Raw genomic sequence first — 20,928 nt, 5'->3', positions numbered from 1 at the left:
GATTGTACAGCACTTTGGTCAACATTATGTTGTTTTAAAAGTGCTTTATAAATAAACTGAAATAATGAAAGTATGGAAATGGGTTAAAACGTGGTCCTTCTCCTCATGTAAATTAGATTATACAATTATCAAGTTATATTATTACAATAATATAATAATTCTCAATGGGCAACCATTTTAAAATGTCAATTAAAAGTAATAACTCAATACTTAATGTAGTCAAGCTGAAAAACTCAATACCAAACTGTTATTTTCACAGTTTTACAGTTCACTGCTATGGACCAGATGAGCAGCTCACCTGTAAATGTCTTCCATGTCACTTCTGGAGTGTGTCACATCTGGAAAGTGTAACTCTCGTCTACGGAGAGATTCAGAACAGGGGGGCTCCACTTGATTGGAATTGATACTGTTGATTACTTCATCATTGAACTGTAAACACACACACATACATACAAAACATACTGTATATACAAAATCTATACAAAAACAAAAGCTCTATATTTCCAACCTAATGCCATCAGGCAGAGCAATGCTTTTTCCTCCTTTAGAGCCCATTCTCACATTAACAAATGCAAACAAAGTTATTGTTACTAACACTGCATGTACAGTTGACACAAATGAAATATAAGTGTAAAGGCCAATTCACACCAAGAACGATAAATGTAATAAACATATTAGCATCCACACCAATTGACAATGAAGTTCTGTTAATAAAACTTTTTTAAAGTCGGATGGAAAAAAATGGCTTGATCAAGTGTGGACTCCACAATTAAATAATAATTAGGACCATTTTTAAAGCTTTATATCTATGGTTTTCATAATAGTTATTGTTCTTTAAAGCATGTGCTTTGCACTCTTGTTTGCACTAACGCTGTCAAACTGCATTCCAGTAATGCTTATATGTATCACAAAAAATGCTGTAACTGCATGTCAAGAATAACTTTTTAATGGGACAAATATGCCTGAAGAAAAAACAGTGCCTAAAAACAGATATGTCAGTAGTGTTGTTTTGTTCATTTCTGCTGTTAAGGGGTGGGGTTATCTGAGATGCAGTACATATATATACCACATTAGGGTGGAGAATTAAAACTCAAGCAAATAATCACTATGTTACTAACCTTGCAAACTTTGAGATATCCAATGATTATTTCATTCTCAAAAAAAACAAACAACAAAAAAAAAAACAGGAAAGTTTGGGACCATATAACGTCATAATATTGTAATATTGTGCACTGTCGCATAGTTTCATGCATTCTGCCACCGGAAACTGGCCTGTCAATCATCCTGTCACAGTTAAAATTCTTATATACACACTCCCCATTTCATTGAATTAAAGTTAGATGTTGATTTTTAGTAACTCAAACCCCTTTCTTAACCATCAATTTCACCAACATCCTCCATGTTTGTAGTTCTTTTTATTAGTTTTTGTAGTTCTGAACCAAATCCTCCAGTGAGCTGTGGGCAATATCAGCCTTTAGTGTGCATGGATCCATACTTCGAAAATCTACTGGAAAGTGTAGACTCTTTTGGCATACTCTTTTCAACATGCTGTGCTTTGGGACACACTTATTCTAATCTAACATACTATTTAGAATGCATAAAATCCACATTATTATTTCGCAGAGTCAGTAGTATTCACATTATTCTCTGTGGACTATCTGAGGCTAAGCCTAATGTTGTGTCCCAAATGACGCACTACACTATGCACTTATACACTATGTATTCATCTTTGTAGTGTATGAATTTTATAAGATTATTTTGTCATTCAACATCGGAGTCTTATAGCCCCTCAGCTACGTAATTAAAGCTGCCAACAGTTGAGTGCATGAAGTGTTCAAAATTTCACATTTCGTTTTTTAAGTTAACTAAGTGCATCATCAGAGTATTTAAAGTGAACTTTTCAATTTGGAATTTTCAATATGAACACACTACTCACACTATTTATACTACAAAACTGCATAGAATGGTGCATAAGTATGCAAATTGGGGTGCAGCTTAAGTCACACTAGGCTTAGATAAGTAAACATTAACAGTATAAATGTACCTCATTTGAGCTGAAAGACTCAGGAAGGATTGCTTTCAAGCGACACAGCCGTCTTCTGGGTGCGGGACTGGAAAGAGGGTCCTCGCTGCTCTCGCAACTGATCTTCCTGTCCTACTCATTCAAGAGACATAACATTAAAAATAAAGGCCTGTGAGGTTGTATTAAGTTACAGATGTAATTGACTGCACAATATTGAAAATTACTCTGAATTTTCAAAGTCATTGTGGTAAGTTATTGTATGTTGGGTATTGAATTTATAATAGAAAATTGACAATTTTACCCTGGATTTTTCTCTTCTTTCTCTTTCCCTGCTACAGGCTTTCATGGTGAAAACCTTCTCCTGTAGCTCCATTAGTTGGCCTCTGAGCATGTCCTTCTCTGCAAGACTCCGTGCGATCTGAACCTGGGCCTCATCACGGGACAAATATGCCTGAAAAAAAAAAAAAATTCATGAGGAGTATCTGTCATAAGAAAGTTTTCATTTTCCAGTACACTCTACAAAAAAATGGTTCTTCAGCAGTTCTTCAGGGGTTCTTTGTGGTGGTTATGGTGCTATATAGCACCACTACCATATATACCCCTTTTCCACCAACAAGAACCGGGTGCTGGTTCAGAGCCAGAGCCAAAGCTGGTTCAGAGTTGGTTCGACTGACGAGCTTACTAAGAACCGGTTTGCCTTTCCACCGGCTAGAGAGCCACAACAGAGCCAGATCTTACGTCACTGTATACGTCTCATGTTGCCCAGCAACCGCTAGTGCGGTAGCGCCAAACACAAACACGCCAGGCTTGTTCGAGATGCATCGGCTTCTCGCAGATCGATCGCCGCATGACATCAAAGCACTACGATAGCGATCTAAAAGCACAAGGAGTCGTATGCTCTCCAAACACTCTCGCAGCTCCGATCGGTCCTCGCCGCTCCGATGCATCTCGAACAAGCCATCAACAATAACGGACGTTGCAATACTATGGATGCTCATGGGTTTGCAAAAATACATCGGAATCCAACGCGTTCGTGCAGCTCGCCGTAACTTACATAGACGGATATTATAATCGAGCTGCTATTAGCTCGACTAGCTGCTATTTAAAAAATGGCGGTCACAAGTTTCTATTCATCTTGTTGGTCACGGTAACCCCGCCCCCAGCCCCTGACGCAAGCGGTTCTTTCTTGGCTCCGTTCTAGACCCTGCAATGATTTGGTGCTACTTAAGAACCAGTTTTACTGGTTCGGAGCTGGTGCTTTGGCGGTGGAAAAACAAAGAACCGATTTGAAACTAGGCTCTGGCTCCGAACCAGCACCAGCTCTGCTTTGGTGGAAAAGGGGTATTAAAGAACCTGTTAAGCCCAGTTTGGTTCTTCAGTGGTTCTTCAGCAGTTCTTTGAGGTGGTTAATGTGCTATATGGCATCACTGCCATTCAAAGAACCTGTTAAGCCCCTACAGTTCTTTAAAGGTTCTCTCTCTCTCTTAGTCTCTTAGTTTAGTTGGTGATAGGATTAGAAACAACATTAAAATGATTAATTATCCATCTTTTAAGTAAAAGTTTCTCATCAATTGTAGTATCTGGCATGATAATGGGCCCTACTACTTCAAAAATGAAAAAAAAAAACCATGTAACGACTGAGACAAGTCAGAAATAAGTATTTGTTATAGTTCAACAAATTATATTTAGAACTCACTCTGGAATCTGTGGCCCCATCCCCCCAAACAGGGCAAGAAGGTCTTAGTTACCATGACCACGATCAGATAAGTTGGTTTTATGACTCTTAGCAATGTGAACAGGGCCTCTGCCACAAAACCTACAGATATTAGAACAGACTCTCCTGCATTCATTTATCGATGAACTGATTAACATGAAATTAACATGCATCCCAGAACTTTTTGTGAATGATTTACTGTCTTGCGTTGTGTCTTTTAATACTATTATCTTTTGATACTATTATCTCGTTAATACTATGTATTTTATTATAGAACCAACGGTCAATGTAACCTCAACTATACCAATGTTTGGTCTCTATAAATTGGTACTTTGAAGATCGAAATGATTGTGTACATGATATGCCGATAGCTGCGCAACATATTAGTATTACAAGAATCTTTCTTAGTTTCTTCATCAGAAACCAATCAAGCTGCACATGCAAATGAGCACGCTTAGAACAAAGATTCATAAATCAACCACAGAGGAATCTTCCCGCTCGGAAATTCCACCCTTCTCACTGGTCAAGCAAACCCGGAGAGGTGGGGCCTTTATCAGGCTTTATTAGAGACAAATCCACAGTGACTTTATTTCTTCTCTTCTGGCCTCAACTGCTGCTTCTTCAAGTTGATACTGTGGGGACCCCCAGCAGGCCGTGAGCACCGCCTGCCATCCTTTCACGCTCCCAAAGGAGTCAGACTGTCTTTTCTTCAATCCAACCAAGAAGAAAACTGTAACCTTACCATCACTCTTGCAACGATCAACTCTTGGCTTCTCGGTACGTTCAGGATGCCGTGCTGTCCAGCGTGGCCTCAGCAGGCCCCAGGGCAGCAGGCTTCGACTCACCACAGCCATGTGCTCACTCAGGAGAGAGATGACTCTCTCAACCACAACAGTATCAAGGACAACCTCAGGAGTTGATAGTGTGGGAATATGTTTAATTTATGTTCATGTGAGGCATAGATGATGACAGTTCAAAGAAGATTAAGTCAAGCAACCCAGTCATCGGACAGTAACCTTTGTATCTGTATACACCTCCTGAACAGTGTCATGACTCCAAGTTAAGCTATGATCATGTGAAGGTATGGGTGATACTATCAGGCTGATTGGATCATTTGAATGATAGTGTTATGCTGATTCTTGATTGAATCAAGAATCATCCCTCTGCTTTGTTTGACTTGTCTCCACCTCCAAAAGTCCCTCCTCCTTGTAAATGTATAAAAACTATACTGTATAGAACTCAGACAGACTTTGGTGACTGCAGCTCGTGATCTCAAAGAATCCTGCTGAAGAAACAACCAAGTCTCCTGGTCTTCGATTCTGAGTTTACAACAATTTGGTGCCGTGACCCGGATGGAGAAAAAGGAAACTCAAAGAACTTCAAGCTCAAAGATCTGAATCTTGAAACTTCAAGCTCAAAGATCTCAACAACAATTTGGTGCCACGACCCGGATGGAGAAAAAGGAAACTCAAAGAACTTCAAGCTCAAAGATCTGAATCTTGAAACTTCAAGCTCAACAAAAGATCTGACACAGATTGCCAGACTGAATCTTTCCAGCTTCCTCCAGATTGAAAACTTCAAGCTCCAAAAAGATCTCAAAGCCTGACTGAGTTCCAGACTGAATCTTGAAACTTCAAGCTCAAAGATCTCAACAAAGCTGACTGAATTCCAGACGAATGTTTTCTGTACAACCAACGATTCGGTGAGTTTCACTCTATTCAAAGAACCGATGCAGACCAGTACAAAATTGTTATCCTCTGCGCCGTTCAGAGAAGAGTTAACAGACAGCTGCAGGGTTTTGTTAACTAAGTTATCCTCTAAAGTTGTCTTTTAGAGATGAAGTTTATCCTCTGTTTTCAGGCAGGGAAGATTAACATTACAGGTTAATATTGTTTATACTCTGCTTTGCCAGGGAAGTGTTTCATCCTCTTGCTAGAGAAGGTTTTATCCTTTATAAAGTTAGGGAAGAGTTAGCATCAAGTGCTAATTTTTGGTATCCTTTGCTTTAGGCAGAGAAGAATTAGCTTTACGTGCTAGTTATTTCTGTTGATCCTCTGTTCTTGGCGGCAGGGAAGTTAAGTGTGAAGTGTTGGTAATTTGGAAAGTTAACAATAGTTAAGCTGTGTTAACAAGTGTACCCTCTATTGTAGACAGTAGAGAGAAGTTTTAATGTTTTTGATTGTGTGGTAACAAAGAAATTCACAAAATGGTTAGAAGGAATGCTAGACTGATTCCAACAAATGAGAGAACTGGATTAGCTACACCTTTATGGTCAGATAAAGAATTCAAGTGTTTGTTATCAGAACACATGGACTCCATCGTGACTGAGAAAGTCAGATTGAATTTAACAAGGAAATTTGACATTGATGCAGACAAAGTATGGTCAATTGAAGATTGCAAGAAAGTGTTGGGTGCATGTATCAGGAAGAAAAATGTGAAAGGCATTATCTGTTGTCACAGAGAATTTAGCTTATCCATTGCACAAGAACAAGCTCAGTGTATTGCTAAGTTAAACGATCAGAACAAACAATTGCTGACTCACGTGTCCTGTCTCAAGACAAAGGTGGGCCATAACAAAGCCTCAACCAAAATGTGATTTAGAAGACCAACAGTCAGATGAAAGCTATCCTGATTTACAGTCTTTTGATAGAATAGAGGACAATGTCAATGCAGATGTAAATGCAGTTGAAGTGTGCGGAGCTAGACAAAAGCCTCAGGGAAAAGGTGTTGATACAGTTCCATTTGCAACCCCCATACTGCAGGTACAAGCAGTCAAAACATCTTTAGGTCCTAAAGATATTGAGAGAATTGCTGAGAGTTTGCCATCAGTGCAAAGAAATGTTTCTGAGTTTAGGAGAGAGTTGTCCAAAAAGATGCGGCTCTATGATATGTCTCTAGCTGAAATCACCCAGCTAACATCACAGATCTTGACTGAGTCGGAATTCAATGATTTTGAAAGTGCTGTAAGCAATTCTGAACTGCAACAGGCCAGTAAAGGCGATTTGAGAGAAGGTGTTTTGAAAATCCTAAAGAATATCTTAGGACCCAAAATCGATTGGTCGAAAATTACCAATTGTGTACAGAAGAAGGGTGAAACTGTTTGTGAGTACACAGAACGATTCTGTCAGTCAGCTGCAGCATACAGTGGAATTGCAGACACTCCAGAGAAGGTGTTAGGTGATAATGGCCCTTTGGTTCGCACATGGTTTCATTGTCTTTTGCCAGAACACAGAAAGGCGTTGCCTTACTTAAACATCACATGGTGTACGAGAACCCTGCAAGACAACTTGGACAGTTTAGTTACTTGGGAAAGAGACTCTGATATCAAAGATAGAGTAAGAATTGCAGCAGTTTCTGTTAAGGTCAACTCAGAGAAGCAAAAGAAATGCAAAAGTCCTAGAGAAGCCAGTTGTTCTTACTGTGGCAAGCACGGACATTTTGGAAAAGAGTGTAGAAAAAAAACAAAAATAACTTAAGACAAGTTAACAATGTTATGCAGCTTTTACTACATTTGTTTGCTACTTTGAAGCAACCCCTCCCCTCGTCATTGGACTCGTGGGTAAGCTTTTTGAGGTGTTAACCATTTGGGCTGTGATTGCTTAATCTCCCCAGTAACTTACAACAAAGATGAAAGACTTATTGACTGTCACAGCCTTTGTTTGGGGGACATTCAGTATACTCACAGCCTTAAATGTTATACCACAGAATATTCCAGTCAGACACCTCTGTTATGATGTTCTATTAGGACTGATGTTTCACTGGAGAATGGAAATGTGGCAATTCATAATTGCATTATTTTGGGAATTTTCGTAAATTTATATAAATGTTATTGCATAAGGATAATTGCATTCTGCATAAGGTTATTGAAAGGCAAAAATCAGGCAGGATATGCTGTTGCTTAGTACAATATGTTTCTGTCATCTGCTAACTTATTCACAGCACCTACAGGGACAGGATAGGACACACGGAAAAGTGAGGTGCCCTGGGAAGAACTGAACGCAACAGGCTTCGGGGGTGAACCCAGGGTGAAGACACTACCTCATAGGCCTTTCCCCATTTAGTCCATCCTTACCTCACTGTTCTTTAGGTGTCACTGGAATTAAGAAAATAGGGAAAGACGGAACAATAGCAAACTCTGAAAACGCTACAACCCTAGTGTTTAAACAAATAATGCTACAACCCTAGTGTTTGGACAAATACTGCTCTGTCGTCTTTTGTATTCTTTCTTCCTCTATGCAGATACCATTTGATGGCCATCCCGAGATCCATATGCAAAGACCTCCTCACCTGCATATGAAGCCACAAGCTCAAGAAAACAACTAGACCCACTGCCGAGCCAACCAACACAGAAGAAAAATACACAACGCAGAGACACACATACGAAACCTTCAGTCATCCATCGACATGATCAAGACTACAAGCCTGCACCATTATCGGCCCTGAGTGCTGCACCGGGTTAATGGATCCAACAGAGAACTTGAACAAAATCCAACAACACATTCTTGATCTTTAAACAAAATTACACCAGATGACTGGAGACAATTCTTCATGGTTCGGAAACTTGATTGGTAAACCCTGGCTGTCGATTAGAGAAATAGCAATTCTGCTGTTATTTCTTCTACTGGCATTCTACGTATGCGTCCACAGTATCAAGTGTTTCATTCAACAAATGACTCACGCCTCGCACGAGAAAATGACTGGTCCAACCATAAAAGAATATTACCCGTAAGAACTTCACAGACCCTAATTGCATGTTTGTTTCTGTGTCAACACGCAATTACAGAAAATCAACACAGAACATATGCTATGTGCCTGTAACTTTTTCAAGTTACAAGAATTAACTTTTAAGTATCTAAATTTGTATTTTGTGAGTTATTAGAACTCTCAAAGGGGGAAATGTGGGAATATGTTTAATTTATGTTCATGTGAGGCATAGATGATGACAGTTCAAAGAAGATAAAGTCAAGCAACCCAGTCATCGGACATTAACCTTTGTATCTGTATACACCTCCTGAACAGTGTCATGACTCCAAGTTAAGCTATGATCATGTGAAGGTATGGGTGATCAGGGTTTTTCCTGGCTCAAAATGAGGCGGAGGTGGTAAAATCCTAATAATGTATTTTAATAATAAGGTAATTAAATGTTATTTTTCATAGATCATCATATAGCCTAATGTGTTTTCGGCATTATTTTTGTGGGTGGAGGTTGGTACCTCTAGGGGGTTCCGGGGGCATGCCCCCCTGGAAGAAATTTTTGTACATTTTAAAGATAAATTCATTAATCTGGTGCACTTTGAGTCACCCAAATCCACTGTTAAAAATAAAAAAATCCATCCGCAAACCACCCATACTCTTTGATTTAGATATCTGCATCTGATCACATTACAATTATTCAAATTTTCAGTGTTAAGCATGATAATATGGTAACATATCACACTGAAGTTGGCTAATTAAAAATGAACATTTATTTAAAATAAAAGTTCTTCTTTTGGCAAAATTACATTTCCTTAATAGCCTTAACAGAGGCTTTACTCCATTCAAACTTAAATTGTCAATGTTTCATTACATCACTGTTTGAAAACAGAATAATTTTTTGTACCTTTATAAGGTTTTATTTTATTAAATGTTATCAAATTCTTAAATTTGATCAATATATTCAATTAAAATAATAAGACATTAGGCTGTTTCCAATCAAATTAAATAATTTACATTGAAAAATTATAACTGTATTAAATTAGATTATTTTAAATATTTTTGAATATACAAATAAGGAATGTTGAAAAGAATGATACTTTGAAACTAAACCGCCAGTAGGAGGCGGCAGGCGACCGTCTTAATGAGCGAGTCATTGAGTCATTCATTCAAATGATTCGTTCAAAAGGCTGATTCATTCCGAATGAGGCAGTTTATGAATAGGTAATTGAATCTTTGACTCAATCGATTTGTTCAAAACGCTGAATCATTCAGTAATGAAACACAGCTGAGTGTTGCTGTGAGATGCGCGGAGGTTCTGCTGTGATCTTTGTTTGGAACTATTTTCGCTGCTGAAACAGAACAAAAACAGTCATTGCATCTCAAATGTAAGTGACTTAATTTTAACTATTTGTTTATTGAACTGTTATGAAATCAGTCTCGGTTTCAATCTTGATGGCATTCAGGAAAACATCACTCTGATCGTGTGCAGCCTAGCCTATTATTGTTTCTTAAATATAATATGTTATAAATAACAGCACGAGCCTCAACAGCGCAACTTTGTTACCTCAGTACATTAGGTAGGCCTATATTATTATCAACTATATCAATCGCCACTTACATTAAATGAAATAAAACAGAATCATCCTAACGTTTTCGGTGATTCGGAATATTTTTATATTATTATTTTTTTTTTAATCAGGGCTTTTGTCCGGATGGGCTACAATTCTCTCTCACTTTTCCCTTCAAAAAAGAAAAAGAAAAAAACACACGTGTCCCGGACAAAGTATATGGTCCCAGACAAGCGTTATTGTCGAGTCCTCCTGATATGTTTTCCTTGATTGTTTTTCCATGAAGAGAATTATGTTGTTGAAAACGAAAGTAGAGTGACGCATTTTTTATTGCGTTTTACCGTGATGAGAGTTCCGTGTCTTTATTAAACTCAACAAAAAATTATTTATCTGTCATCCACCCTCGATTAATTGGAATGGAATGTTTTTATTACTTATCCGCGCACTGCGCGCAGCACTATATGGTTTGAGAATGGACACAAGCGGTAACCGCAACAGAACCGTCACGGTGGAAAAAGTGTATCTGACCATGACTGTCTGTCCGAGTTTTGTCGAGAGCCGGAGGCGGCACTAAATTTGACGGAGGCGGCCGCCTCATAATTCTCTATGCAGGAAAAACCCAGGGCCCGGTTTTTCAAAAGATTTAATCTGGATAAAATTGATCCGGATTTAGTAATCCTTTTTTTTGCGATCCGTGATCACGTTATCCATCTTACTTTTGAACCAGTTTTTCAAAGCAACATCGGATTGGATCAATCTGATCCGGATAGGAACTTTTCAGGATCACCAAATCCTGTTTACTAGAGCCTTAAATGGAACCAACAGTGTAGCCTACTGGCTTAGCAAAGAACAACAGTTGGCAAAATACCGGTGGCCACAAATAACCATTGTTTATTTTAATTTTAAGAAACAGAAACACTGTAATAAACAGAAACATTTTACTTTCCTTATTTTGTTATAATGTTAAATTGCAGATTTTGTTGTTTTACCATATCTCATTAGATGTGACATGCTTCATATATGCTTCAAATATGAAGAAATGTATATATCATCAGTAAACATTGATTTCGTGATCATTCACTTAAAAAAAAAAACCTCTCTGGTTTTATTTGGTTCGAAAAATCACAACTGAATCCACCCTTCTGATGGGATCAGGATAATCCTGTTTTTTTGGATCAAATAGATCCCAAACCGAGTTTAAAGTTCTGAAAAACCCGAAGGGCAGGTTTGATCCAGATCAAATTTAAGATCGGATTACATGATCTGATCTTAGTTCAGAATCCCTCTTTTGCTTTTGAAAAACCCATTTCCAAGATTTGATCCAATCCGTGATCCGAAATCCCACTGGATTACTTTTGAAAAACTGGGCCCTGGTGATACTATCAGGCTGATTGGATCATTTGAATGATAGTGTTATGCTGATTCTTGATTGAATCAAGAATCATCCCTCTGCTTTGTTTGACTTGTCTCCACCTCCAAAAGTCCCTCCTCCTTGTAAATGTATAAAAACTATACTGTATAGAACTCAGACAGACTTTGGTGACTGCAGCTACCGACAGCTCGTGATCTCAATAAAGAATCCTGCTGAAGAAACAACCAAGTCTCCTGGTCTTCGATTCTGAGTTTACAACAATATCCATGATAACAGTGTCGAAATAACCATGCAAGTTCATCATATCTTCTCCATCCAGCAGAGAAGAAAACGATTGCAACTTGTACAGTGACATTTGACACTCACGGACCCATCAACAAACTCAATTTTCAACCACTTCAAGAATTGTGTCCACTGCACAGACCATGCAAGTATCAATTTAATGAGGTGCTCTGAAAATGATAAGCTGATGGTTCTTTTCATAGTTAAATATATCTTTTCCATAGTTCCATTTCCTGCTAGTTCCATATCACTCACCATTTTACCTATGCATGCATGTATGTATGTATGTATGTTTGTTTGTTTGTTTGTTTAGTTTAGTTATGTTTGTGATTTAGTTAATAAAACTTGTGCACAATATGTATTTGGTTCTGTTTCTCTGCTTGCAACAAAGTCCATTTTACGATCTTGATCTTGTTACATGCTCTAAGCGCTGTACATGCTAAGAAATAATTATTTTTCGGTGGCCATGAAAGATACGCTTTTCTTAGAATAAATGAATAATCAAAAGAGTTCGTTGGAACTGATTAATTGATTGTAATATTAATTTAGCTACCTCAAGTTAATCCAATTAACTGACCCAAATATTAATAATTAATCATAACTGATAATTATTAGTTATTATTAATATTTCCCCTTTGAGCTAAGTTGTTACACCCAAAACAAACAAATATTTATATATAGCACCATTTGACAAATGTGCTATAAAGCTTCTTAAAGGGATAGTTCACTTTGAAATTAAATTTTGGTATGTTTTAGCTTACCTCAAGGGCATCCAAGATGTAGGTGTCTTTGTTTCCGCAGTAGTTTCAATTTTGATATTTTTAGGTCAAACCGTTCTTGTCTGTCAGTCATATAATGCAGGGCATGCACAGAGAAGTCCAAATTAAACAATTCCCCATCGTAAGTACACATTGATGGCCTTAGACACGAAACGAGCGGTTTGTGTGAGAAAGCGAACAGTATTTATATAGTTTTTACCTCTTACCGAGAGATCACTTCCGGTGCTTTCCGGCGCTTGCGCAGACTAAGCCAGAACGCGCGCACACGTCACACACCAGGAAGCGTGCGCGCCCTCAGATCACTTGGACGTGGTTGTGTACAAGAGGTAAAAACGATATAAATACTGCTCGTTTTCTCACACAAACCGCTCGTTTCGTGTCATAGGCCATCAATGTGTACTTAAGATGGGGAATTGTTTAATTTGGACTTCTCTGTGCATGCTCTTTGAGGTGGTGACCATAGACCTGCATTATATGACTGACAGACAAGAATGGTTTGACCTAAAAATATCAAAATTGAAACTACTGCGGAAACAAAGACACCTACATCTTGGATGCCCTTGAGGTAAGCTAAAACATACCAAAATTTAATTTCAAAGTGAACTATCCCTTTAAGTGCCATATAGTACCAAAAGGGGTTCCCCTATTATTACGAGCCAAAGAACCACTGTTGGGTACTGTTAAGCATCATTTTTGTTGAAGCAATTGTAAACAATCAAGGTGCTATATGGCACCTCTTATTCTACGGATCTACGTAGCACCATTTGACAAAGGAGCTGTGTAGCACCTTTAAAGATAGGTGCTATATGGCACTTAAAGTGGTTCCCCATGATTACAAGCCAATGAACCAATTTTAGTGCTATTTAGCACCATTTTTGTTTAGAGTTTAGTCTGTGCAAGCTAATGATTTATGTTTTCCAGCATGATTTCAGAAGGACTCTAAAAGCATATTGTGTGCCTCAATAAAAGCAAAAACATCAGGGGCCGTATTCACAAAGAATTTTAAGGCTAAAAGTAGCTCCTAACTGGCAAATTTAGGAGCAACTCCTAAAAATAATGGGCGTGTCACTCCTAACTTTAGGACTCCTAATTTTTTTCACTAAGAGTAATTCACGAAGCATTTTAGCCCTAAAAGTAGCACCTAAGTCTGGGACAGCTTAAAAGAAGTCGAGAGGACTCCTAACTCACTAAGACCTATTCACAAACCGCTTTTTGTGGCATTTCACGTTGCGATGTTTTGAAATGCGTATGCGGCGGCTACAGGAGCTTCCAATCGCGAGGGAACAATTTTGCATTGTAGGCATAACTAGGGATGCAATAACGTCACCAACAACAACCAAAACTAGGCTACTCATTGCATGTAAACTAATTGTAATGTATCATTGTGAATCAAATTAAAATGTTCTTCTCTTTGCAAACGTAGGCAGAGGCATATAGTGACAGATTAATTCAATAATGTTGCAAAGATATTGCATCAATCCATGTTTCATTAGGCTACTAGGCTATTTGTTTTGCCTTACTCTTTATTCATTTAGGCTATTTATTCAGTTATTCATCATCTTCCGTCCTTCGCACTACTTGTGTAGCGCACGCATTCTCAGACCTGTCACCTGTCACTCATCATCGTAGGGGAGGTGTTTGGAATCATTCCCGCGTTACAATCATCAGCCAATCAAAGTGGTCACTTCAGTCAAGCTCGTGCATGAGTAATGACGTCATCCATAGCAACGAAGACTCACTCTTAGTTTAGGAGTTGTCATTTTTCTTTACTAAGAGTAGGTCTGAAAGGCGTTGTGAATAACTTTTAAGAGAAAACTCCTAGCTAAAATCTTTTAGTGCGATTTAGGAGTACTCCTAGTGGTAAGATAAAATGCTTTGTGAATACGGCCCCAGACCTTTTGAAGAAAGGAGTTCACAAGGTCAGTGTCACAAATTCTCTTATTTGATTTATGAACATGATATAGAGCAGAATCAGAAATATTTATTTTCTTTGCTGTTTTAAATTTTTAAAAATACAAAAAAAGTTTGTTTATTTCAATATTTAAATTGTGAATCCCATATTTTCAAATTGGTCCCAGACTTTTGGACACAATATTAATTTACTACATATCATGCATGTAGGTTTCTAGATCTAAAACTGTTATTTCACTTACATACTGTAACGATGTTGGTTCAGTATTCTGTGTTCATTTGTTTGAAACACTAACACTAAACTGACAATTTACTGTACTGTTAGATAGCTTCCATGTAAACTGATCTCATTGTTGAAACTAAACACTTATTTAAGACTTAATGATTTTGTATGATACTTGTTTATTATGAGCACAGATGATACTGACCTTATCTCTTTCTGCCTGCACCTCTTCTAGCTGACTCTGGAACAGTGTGCTCCTGTGCTTGTACATCTCACAGTCCACAGTCAACTTCTCCACCTCCAGGGCTAAATAGTCCTTCTCTTCTATGAGCTAAAAAAGGTGAGAAGGGAGCATGGTGAAGGTGACAAAAAAATATGGACATTTAAAAGAAAAAAATTTAAACAGAAGTAAAGAGGTAAAAAGAGACAGAGAGAGAGAGAGAGAGAGAGACACTAGATACAAACAATAAAAATATGAATTCCTCCTCTTAAATAAGAAAAAAGTAGGCTACAACTCAAATTTTAAACAAAGTACAAAATTTTGAAAGACAAAACAAACAAACAACATTAAGGTTAAGGAGAGACCAGTTTTACCTCCTCTTTCTCTTGCTGGAGTCGTTCATTCTCCTCACTTAGTCTAGTGACATCCTCAGCTAGTTCTGAACGTCTGGTCTCTGTCTCCTTTAAATCATTCTCAAGGATATCCTGCTGTACCTGATTGAAAGAGAAAGAGATGGATTTACTGTGAAGATCAGTCAGATAAGATTGAGTTCCAGAATGTGTTGATTTGTTATATTACTATAATAAATGAGTCTCCTATTCACCGGGGAGAATATCTCAATCTCCAGTAACTTTGTGCGTGCAGCGTTGAGTTCATCTTTGAGCTTTTGTGTGTCACTGGGATTCTTTAAGGAACGCTGCCTCTGGAAGTCTGTCTCTTTCTGTGCCTTCCTTAACTCGCACTGCAGCTGGTAAATCTGGAGAAGAGGTGAGGAGAAGAGATTTCATTATGCCCTGATGTTATTGTAAAACAATCCAGCATTACTGTTTTGTGTGTGTGTGTGTGTGTTTTGATTATACTGCAGTTTTTCTTTCTTTACTCTAATGGCTCTCTGCCAAGTAGGGTAAAGGTGTTTCGTTAAAGTGCCCCTATTATGGTTTTACGAATATTCCCTTTCATGCAGTGTGTAATGTAGTTGTTTGTGAAAGTTCAGCAAAGTTGTAAAGTCGAAAGTGCACGATAAATAAAGTTATTGTCTCCCAAAAGGAAGAATCGACTCTGAACCTCCTAAACGAGTCGTCTGTATCCCAATTCGTTACTGTCACACGTCACTAGATAATACATTTGCATAATGCCCGCCTATGTTCTACATTGTCCGCCAGCGAACAACTTGACCCGCCCTCGAACACGTCATTTTACTGACGACAGCTTCTCAAATCTCGGCGTTTAACGCAAGCACAAAGCACTTGCTCTGGAAAGATGGGTCAGTACTCAGTTTATTTGGACCAGCTTGCTCCTCAGAATCACAACCTAGAAAGTATGATTAATTAATGATGTATGTACTTTTCTTCCGGGTGTTCAAAATACATAGTTTTGTGTTTTATATTGTGTAAGTTTCCAGCTAACTGGCTTACTCACATTATTACTGTCTTAAAGGCACAATATGTAAATTTTTGCTTTAAAAATATCAAAAATCACTATATCTATGTTATATATTTTTTTTAGTTGTGTACTTACATTATCCCGACTGTTTCCAACAACTTTCAAACCAGGAGAAATTTGTAATTTAATTCGAAGACACGTCCCGTTTCTTTATTTCCGTTTTGTCGCGGTCAATGGCGTCATATCCGCGTTGTCCCTGATTTCCGCTCGTACTGCCATAGCAACCAGAGCTATGAACCACAGCCCTCTGATAGTAACCAAAGCGACAGACGCAGACAACTGTGTAGTTCGCAATGTCTATCTGCACGCTGTTGTTGTTTCGTTCAAACATTATGGACCATGGCAAGCAGACTTTGGATAAAAAATGAGAACTAAAACGAGAATAAATATCAGCGCAGTGTTTTCGAGATGCCTATAGAGCTCCCATAGACAGTATAAACGAGAGCTCCACGTCCGAGACTTCGACCGCTTCTACATGTAAGTTACTTTATTAAACAGGTGAGCACATTTACATAAAACTAATCAATGTTATATAGTTCAACAATGATAAAATGTTAGAATATGATATGTATGTTATTCTAATGTTGATCTAGCTTACTGCTAGTCTCATACAGACAAACTAACACATACATTTCAACACATTGAAATGCAATTTAGTATGCTAGTGTAATGTTAGACCAAGTGAAACAGCGCTGCGTTACTTCACAAGTTTAATTTGTCTAATGAACTGACCTGTGAGTTGTAATTCTGCACGTGTAGTTCGGTAGTGTCCATATTCCTTTTATATCCGCGGGACTCGCGTCGCGTGTGGAGCTGGTAGCTGTCTCTTAGCAATCCCGAACTGCTTCATATCACAGTCATGATAAAAGCATCGATGTATTCAGTCATCCATAAACATTATTAGATCGGTCGGCTTGACGTTGACGACAAGATCCATAGTTCTTAGCAAATGTTGCGTCATCAAACTACGCCTTTGTTATTGTAAAGAGGTTAACGACCCCTAGTGGCGAAAAATTCCATACTGTCCGTTTAATGAAATACTTCTGCTAATAAATTAGAAATATACACATCGGCTTTTTGATGGACATACACTTGTTAATGCTGATGGTGAGGAATTACAGTTGAAACATCTCACAATGTACATCAAACTGAGTAGCGCATCACTGAGAAACATTTTCATATAGAAAATAAAATATCTAGCAAGCCTTAACATTTTCCTCTCTTTAACCTCTTTAAGGAATTTTGCTCTTCATCAGGCACATGAATGAGACAATCTGTTTTTTGTAACTGTTTTTCTGAAATGAAAATAAAGTCCAAGTAAAAGCATACAAAGACATCAAATCTGGTTCTTTACCTCCAGTTGCAGGTCTCTGTTGCGTATGATGGTTGCAGACTTCTCCTCAAGAACTGAAGTATATCTGACATAGAGATCACATTTCTCATCCTTCAGTTTCAGCAGTTTCCTGTTTAAACCTACACAGAAGACAAGCAGACAATAATCTTGACACAAAGAAACTGTCTAATTGTGCGAAAACATTCTGAATTTCTCAAAGCACGTAATTAAAATTTAAAACACTTAAAATTAACTTTCATTAATTTCATGAACAATAATTACATCTTACATTTAACTGTAGTTAATGCTATACAACTTATTTTAATGTACATAAATGACAATATATGTCTGTTAATGATTGTTAATTAAACATTAACCACATTGATGTAAAGCTGTGTTAAGTCCACACCATCTAGGTGACTGCGCAGTTGTCCATGCTCTTGTTGCATCTGGCTGAACTCTTCATTATTTTGTTGGACCTGTTTAAGTTTCCCCTCCAGCTCACAGCATCGAGCTCGCAGCCGCACAGCCTCTTGCCGTGCCACTTGTAGCTCTGTCTGCATACTGCTTACCGCATTAACTAGGTACTCTGTCAGCTCAGTGTAATTTATCAGGCCTGGCAAGCAGAAAAGCAAGGTTTTACTTATTAGCCTTAAATAAGGTGATAAAAACATCCCTCAAACACACACATGAAAATATATTCAGTTGTGCACATTTGTCATTGGTATTACATTGTTTAATAGACTGTTTGGAAGTCTAGATCGAGGCCTGGGGTTCAAATCCACAAATGTTACAGCTACCAGCTTTAACTACAACACACATTGTGTGTGCTTGTAATGCATCATCAGAAACTGAGATTAAAAGTGCATTGACTGACCACTGAAGCCTGAAGGCTCAATGCTGGGCTCGCGGCCAGTGATCTGTGTGTAGAGAGTTGGGTAATGAATCATCAGACTTTCGAGCAGAGCCATTGCTCCATTACGACCCTGTACACGTAACATGTCAAGCATATGACCTGTAGAAAAAGATTAACATTGCAGACATCATATCACAAATACTGCAAGATACATTAAAAGGTTTTATTTTCAATACTGTCAATCAACTTTCAAGTATTCCTTAAAGGAAGAGTTCACCCAAAAATGGAAATGATTTACTCATACTAATGTCATTCCAAAACCATACGCTGCTAATTATATCTGGGTTCCAAAATGTATGTTGGTACTTTCATATTTCACTGAAAAAATAATAGCATACAGCAGGCTTGGAACAACATAAGAGTGAATAAATAATGAAAATAATGAAATTTAATTCATGGTGACCTACACTGTAAAAATAATTATGATTAGTAAGTCATAACAACTTATGTTTTAACATTACATTACTTGAACTCATCAAAATAATTTAAGTAATATACATTTTTTCTTAAAAAAAATTTAAGTCTTAAAAATTGAAGGCATCTACTGAACTGAAGGGTTTTTTTTTCAGTTTTTTTCAAAAATGAAAGGGTTTTTTTTTAATATGTTTTTGTTTATCAGTGTAACCTCTGATACAGCTGACTTATCTATCTGTATCTAACCCATATTTCCATAAGCTTGCTCACATTTCAGAAAGATAAAATCCCCCAACCTTGAACCTTTCAATAACTCTTAATTTTCACATTCATTGCTCTAATCAAAAACAAAACATCAACTTCAATCTGGATATCTTAATTTCCACCTTTCCATTAAATCTTTTAGGTAAATATTAGAAAGGATGGGTTTTTTTTTTTTTCAAATTTATTGTTAAGAAGAAAACCCCTTGAGATATCTGTACTTCATTAACTTTTGTCATGCTCTGGTATACAGTATTTCATGATAAGTCAGAGTGTCTTACTGGTCCTCATGCAGCGGTTGGTGAAATGGGGACTGGTAAAAATCTCATCCTCATCCACGTTTGTGAGGACACGTGCCTGGCGCAGGTAAGGGATGAGAACACAGGGGCGGATGCCGAGAGAGATGGCATGGCGGTTATCGTCAATAAGATCCCACAGTTCTTCTTCTTCTAGATCCTTCAAGTCAGGAGTGTTCAGGACACTCTCAGCCATGCTGAAATCCTGAAATCAGACACTTTGCCAAACACATAAAAACTGGGTTTTTAAAATTAAAGCTTAAAAAAATAAAACAATTTACTCCAATAAAAACAACTCCAATGCTGGCATAAACACAACAGAAGTGAAATGAGAAGTAGTGAGATTGTAAGGGAGGTTAAGTTAAATCTCCTCCCCCTCACACCCACAGGTGCGTGAGGAAACCTGAATAACAAGGAGAGGTTTTCCCGACAACAGACACAGACTGACACATATGCAAAGCATGTCATGTGGATTTCCCCTTGAATAAAAAGCACACAGCATTTTAAACATTACTTAAAGATGCCTGACATTACAGATTGTTTATTTTCATTAGGGGATTGGGGAATTACAGTATGATAGTTATACAGAGACTAAAGCAATACAGAGATTTTATTTACTTAGCAAACCGCAATTGACAAACAAAAACATATACTCATCCGCTGTTCTTGTGTGATTTGTCTGTGTCAAGCAAGTTCTTCCTATCTAAAGCAAATGAAACAGGCTGCGAACAGGTACAAAGTCCAACAGGAAAAAAGGAAATGAAAGAGGTATTCTAAAGTTTATGGGAAATTACATGTCACATGCAAACACAGCATGTATGTCATAGACTGTAAAGATGTATGTACATACTTTGCTGATGATAATCTGCCTTTGCGGAGGTATGATGGTGTGGTGGTGCAAAATCTGCCAATGTCACTTTAATGACAACTGTCTGCAAGGGACATACTTTAGTGTTTCACTGTGCCAGAGGAAAAGTTTTCATGTCAAAGAGTCTGTCAAAAAACAAAAAAAAAACAAAAGGAACTAAAAAAAGTTCTAAATAAAACCCCCAGAGTGGTTTAGGCACTATGACGGTTTACATAATCAAGAAAACAAAACAATGTCCAGTTCTAAAACATGGTCATGTATCCGCATTCAAATAGTTGTTGTTCTTTAAAGGATCCTCTAGAAATCCTGACAAACAAACAAAAATATAGAATTATCTACACCAAACAACTGTCAAAGCTGTTACTTCGAGATGTTGGAATTTCGAATCCTATTGCACGTTCTTCCTAAACTATGAAGTCGAAGAGTTCCAAGTGAGCTCTTATAATAAACAGTGCAATATTAAGTAATTTATAATATTATGATTACAGTAATATAATCAGTGACCAGTTGTACAGAAATTACCTATGGAATTAAATATGTCTATTTTTAAGCACACAATATCTTGGAAAAGCCTCATTGGCCTCAGTGAAGCATAAATGAGTAAACTTTG

At 37.7% G+C, this 20,928-nt stretch overlaps 1 protein-coding gene across 4 annotated transcripts in view; it reads right to left on the bottom strand.

Annotated features, from left to right (window-relative positions):
- The window catches only part of card14 (caspase recruitment domain family, member 14), a 77,280-nt gene extending 57,120 nt beyond the window's left edge, over positions 1–20,160 (bottom strand). For 3 of the 4 annotated variants that reach the window (XR_013822584.1, XM_079884280.1, XM_079884281.1), the window contains exons 1-10: positions 19,436–20,154; positions 18,441–18,578; positions 17,973–18,179; positions 17,585–17,703; positions 15,392–15,544; positions 15,162–15,281; positions 14,773–14,898; positions 2,325–2,474; positions 2,045–2,155; positions 299–429 (exon numbers count right to left, since the gene is read on the bottom strand). Coding sequence is in view for 3 of the 4 variants with exons in the window: in XM_079884280.1 (XP_079740406.1) it covers positions 299–429; positions 2,045–2,155; positions 2,325–2,474; positions 14,773–14,898; positions 15,162–15,281; positions 15,392–15,544; positions 17,585–17,703; positions 17,973–18,179; positions 18,441–18,578; positions 19,436–19,646 (1,466 nt within the window). In the remaining variant the exon portion in view is untranslated. Of the gene's footprint in view, positions 1–298; positions 430–2,044; positions 2,156–2,324; positions 2,475–14,772; positions 14,899–15,161; positions 15,282–15,391; positions 15,545–16,962; positions 17,072–17,584; positions 17,704–17,972; positions 18,180–18,440; positions 18,579–19,435 lie in introns of all 4 variants that reach the window. The other variant, XM_079884282.1, reaches the window with a different exon arrangement.
- Positions 20,161–20,928: the final 768 nt, after the last annotated feature.

Source organism: Squalius cephalus, assembly GCF_949319135.1.
Source record: "Squalius cephalus genome assembly, chromosome: 10".
NCBI lineage: Eukaryota > Metazoa > Chordata > Actinopteri > Cypriniformes > Leuciscidae > Squalius > Squalius cephalus.
Note: the sequence above shows the minus strand (reverse complement) of the source record. Positions and strands in the feature narration are given on the sequence as shown.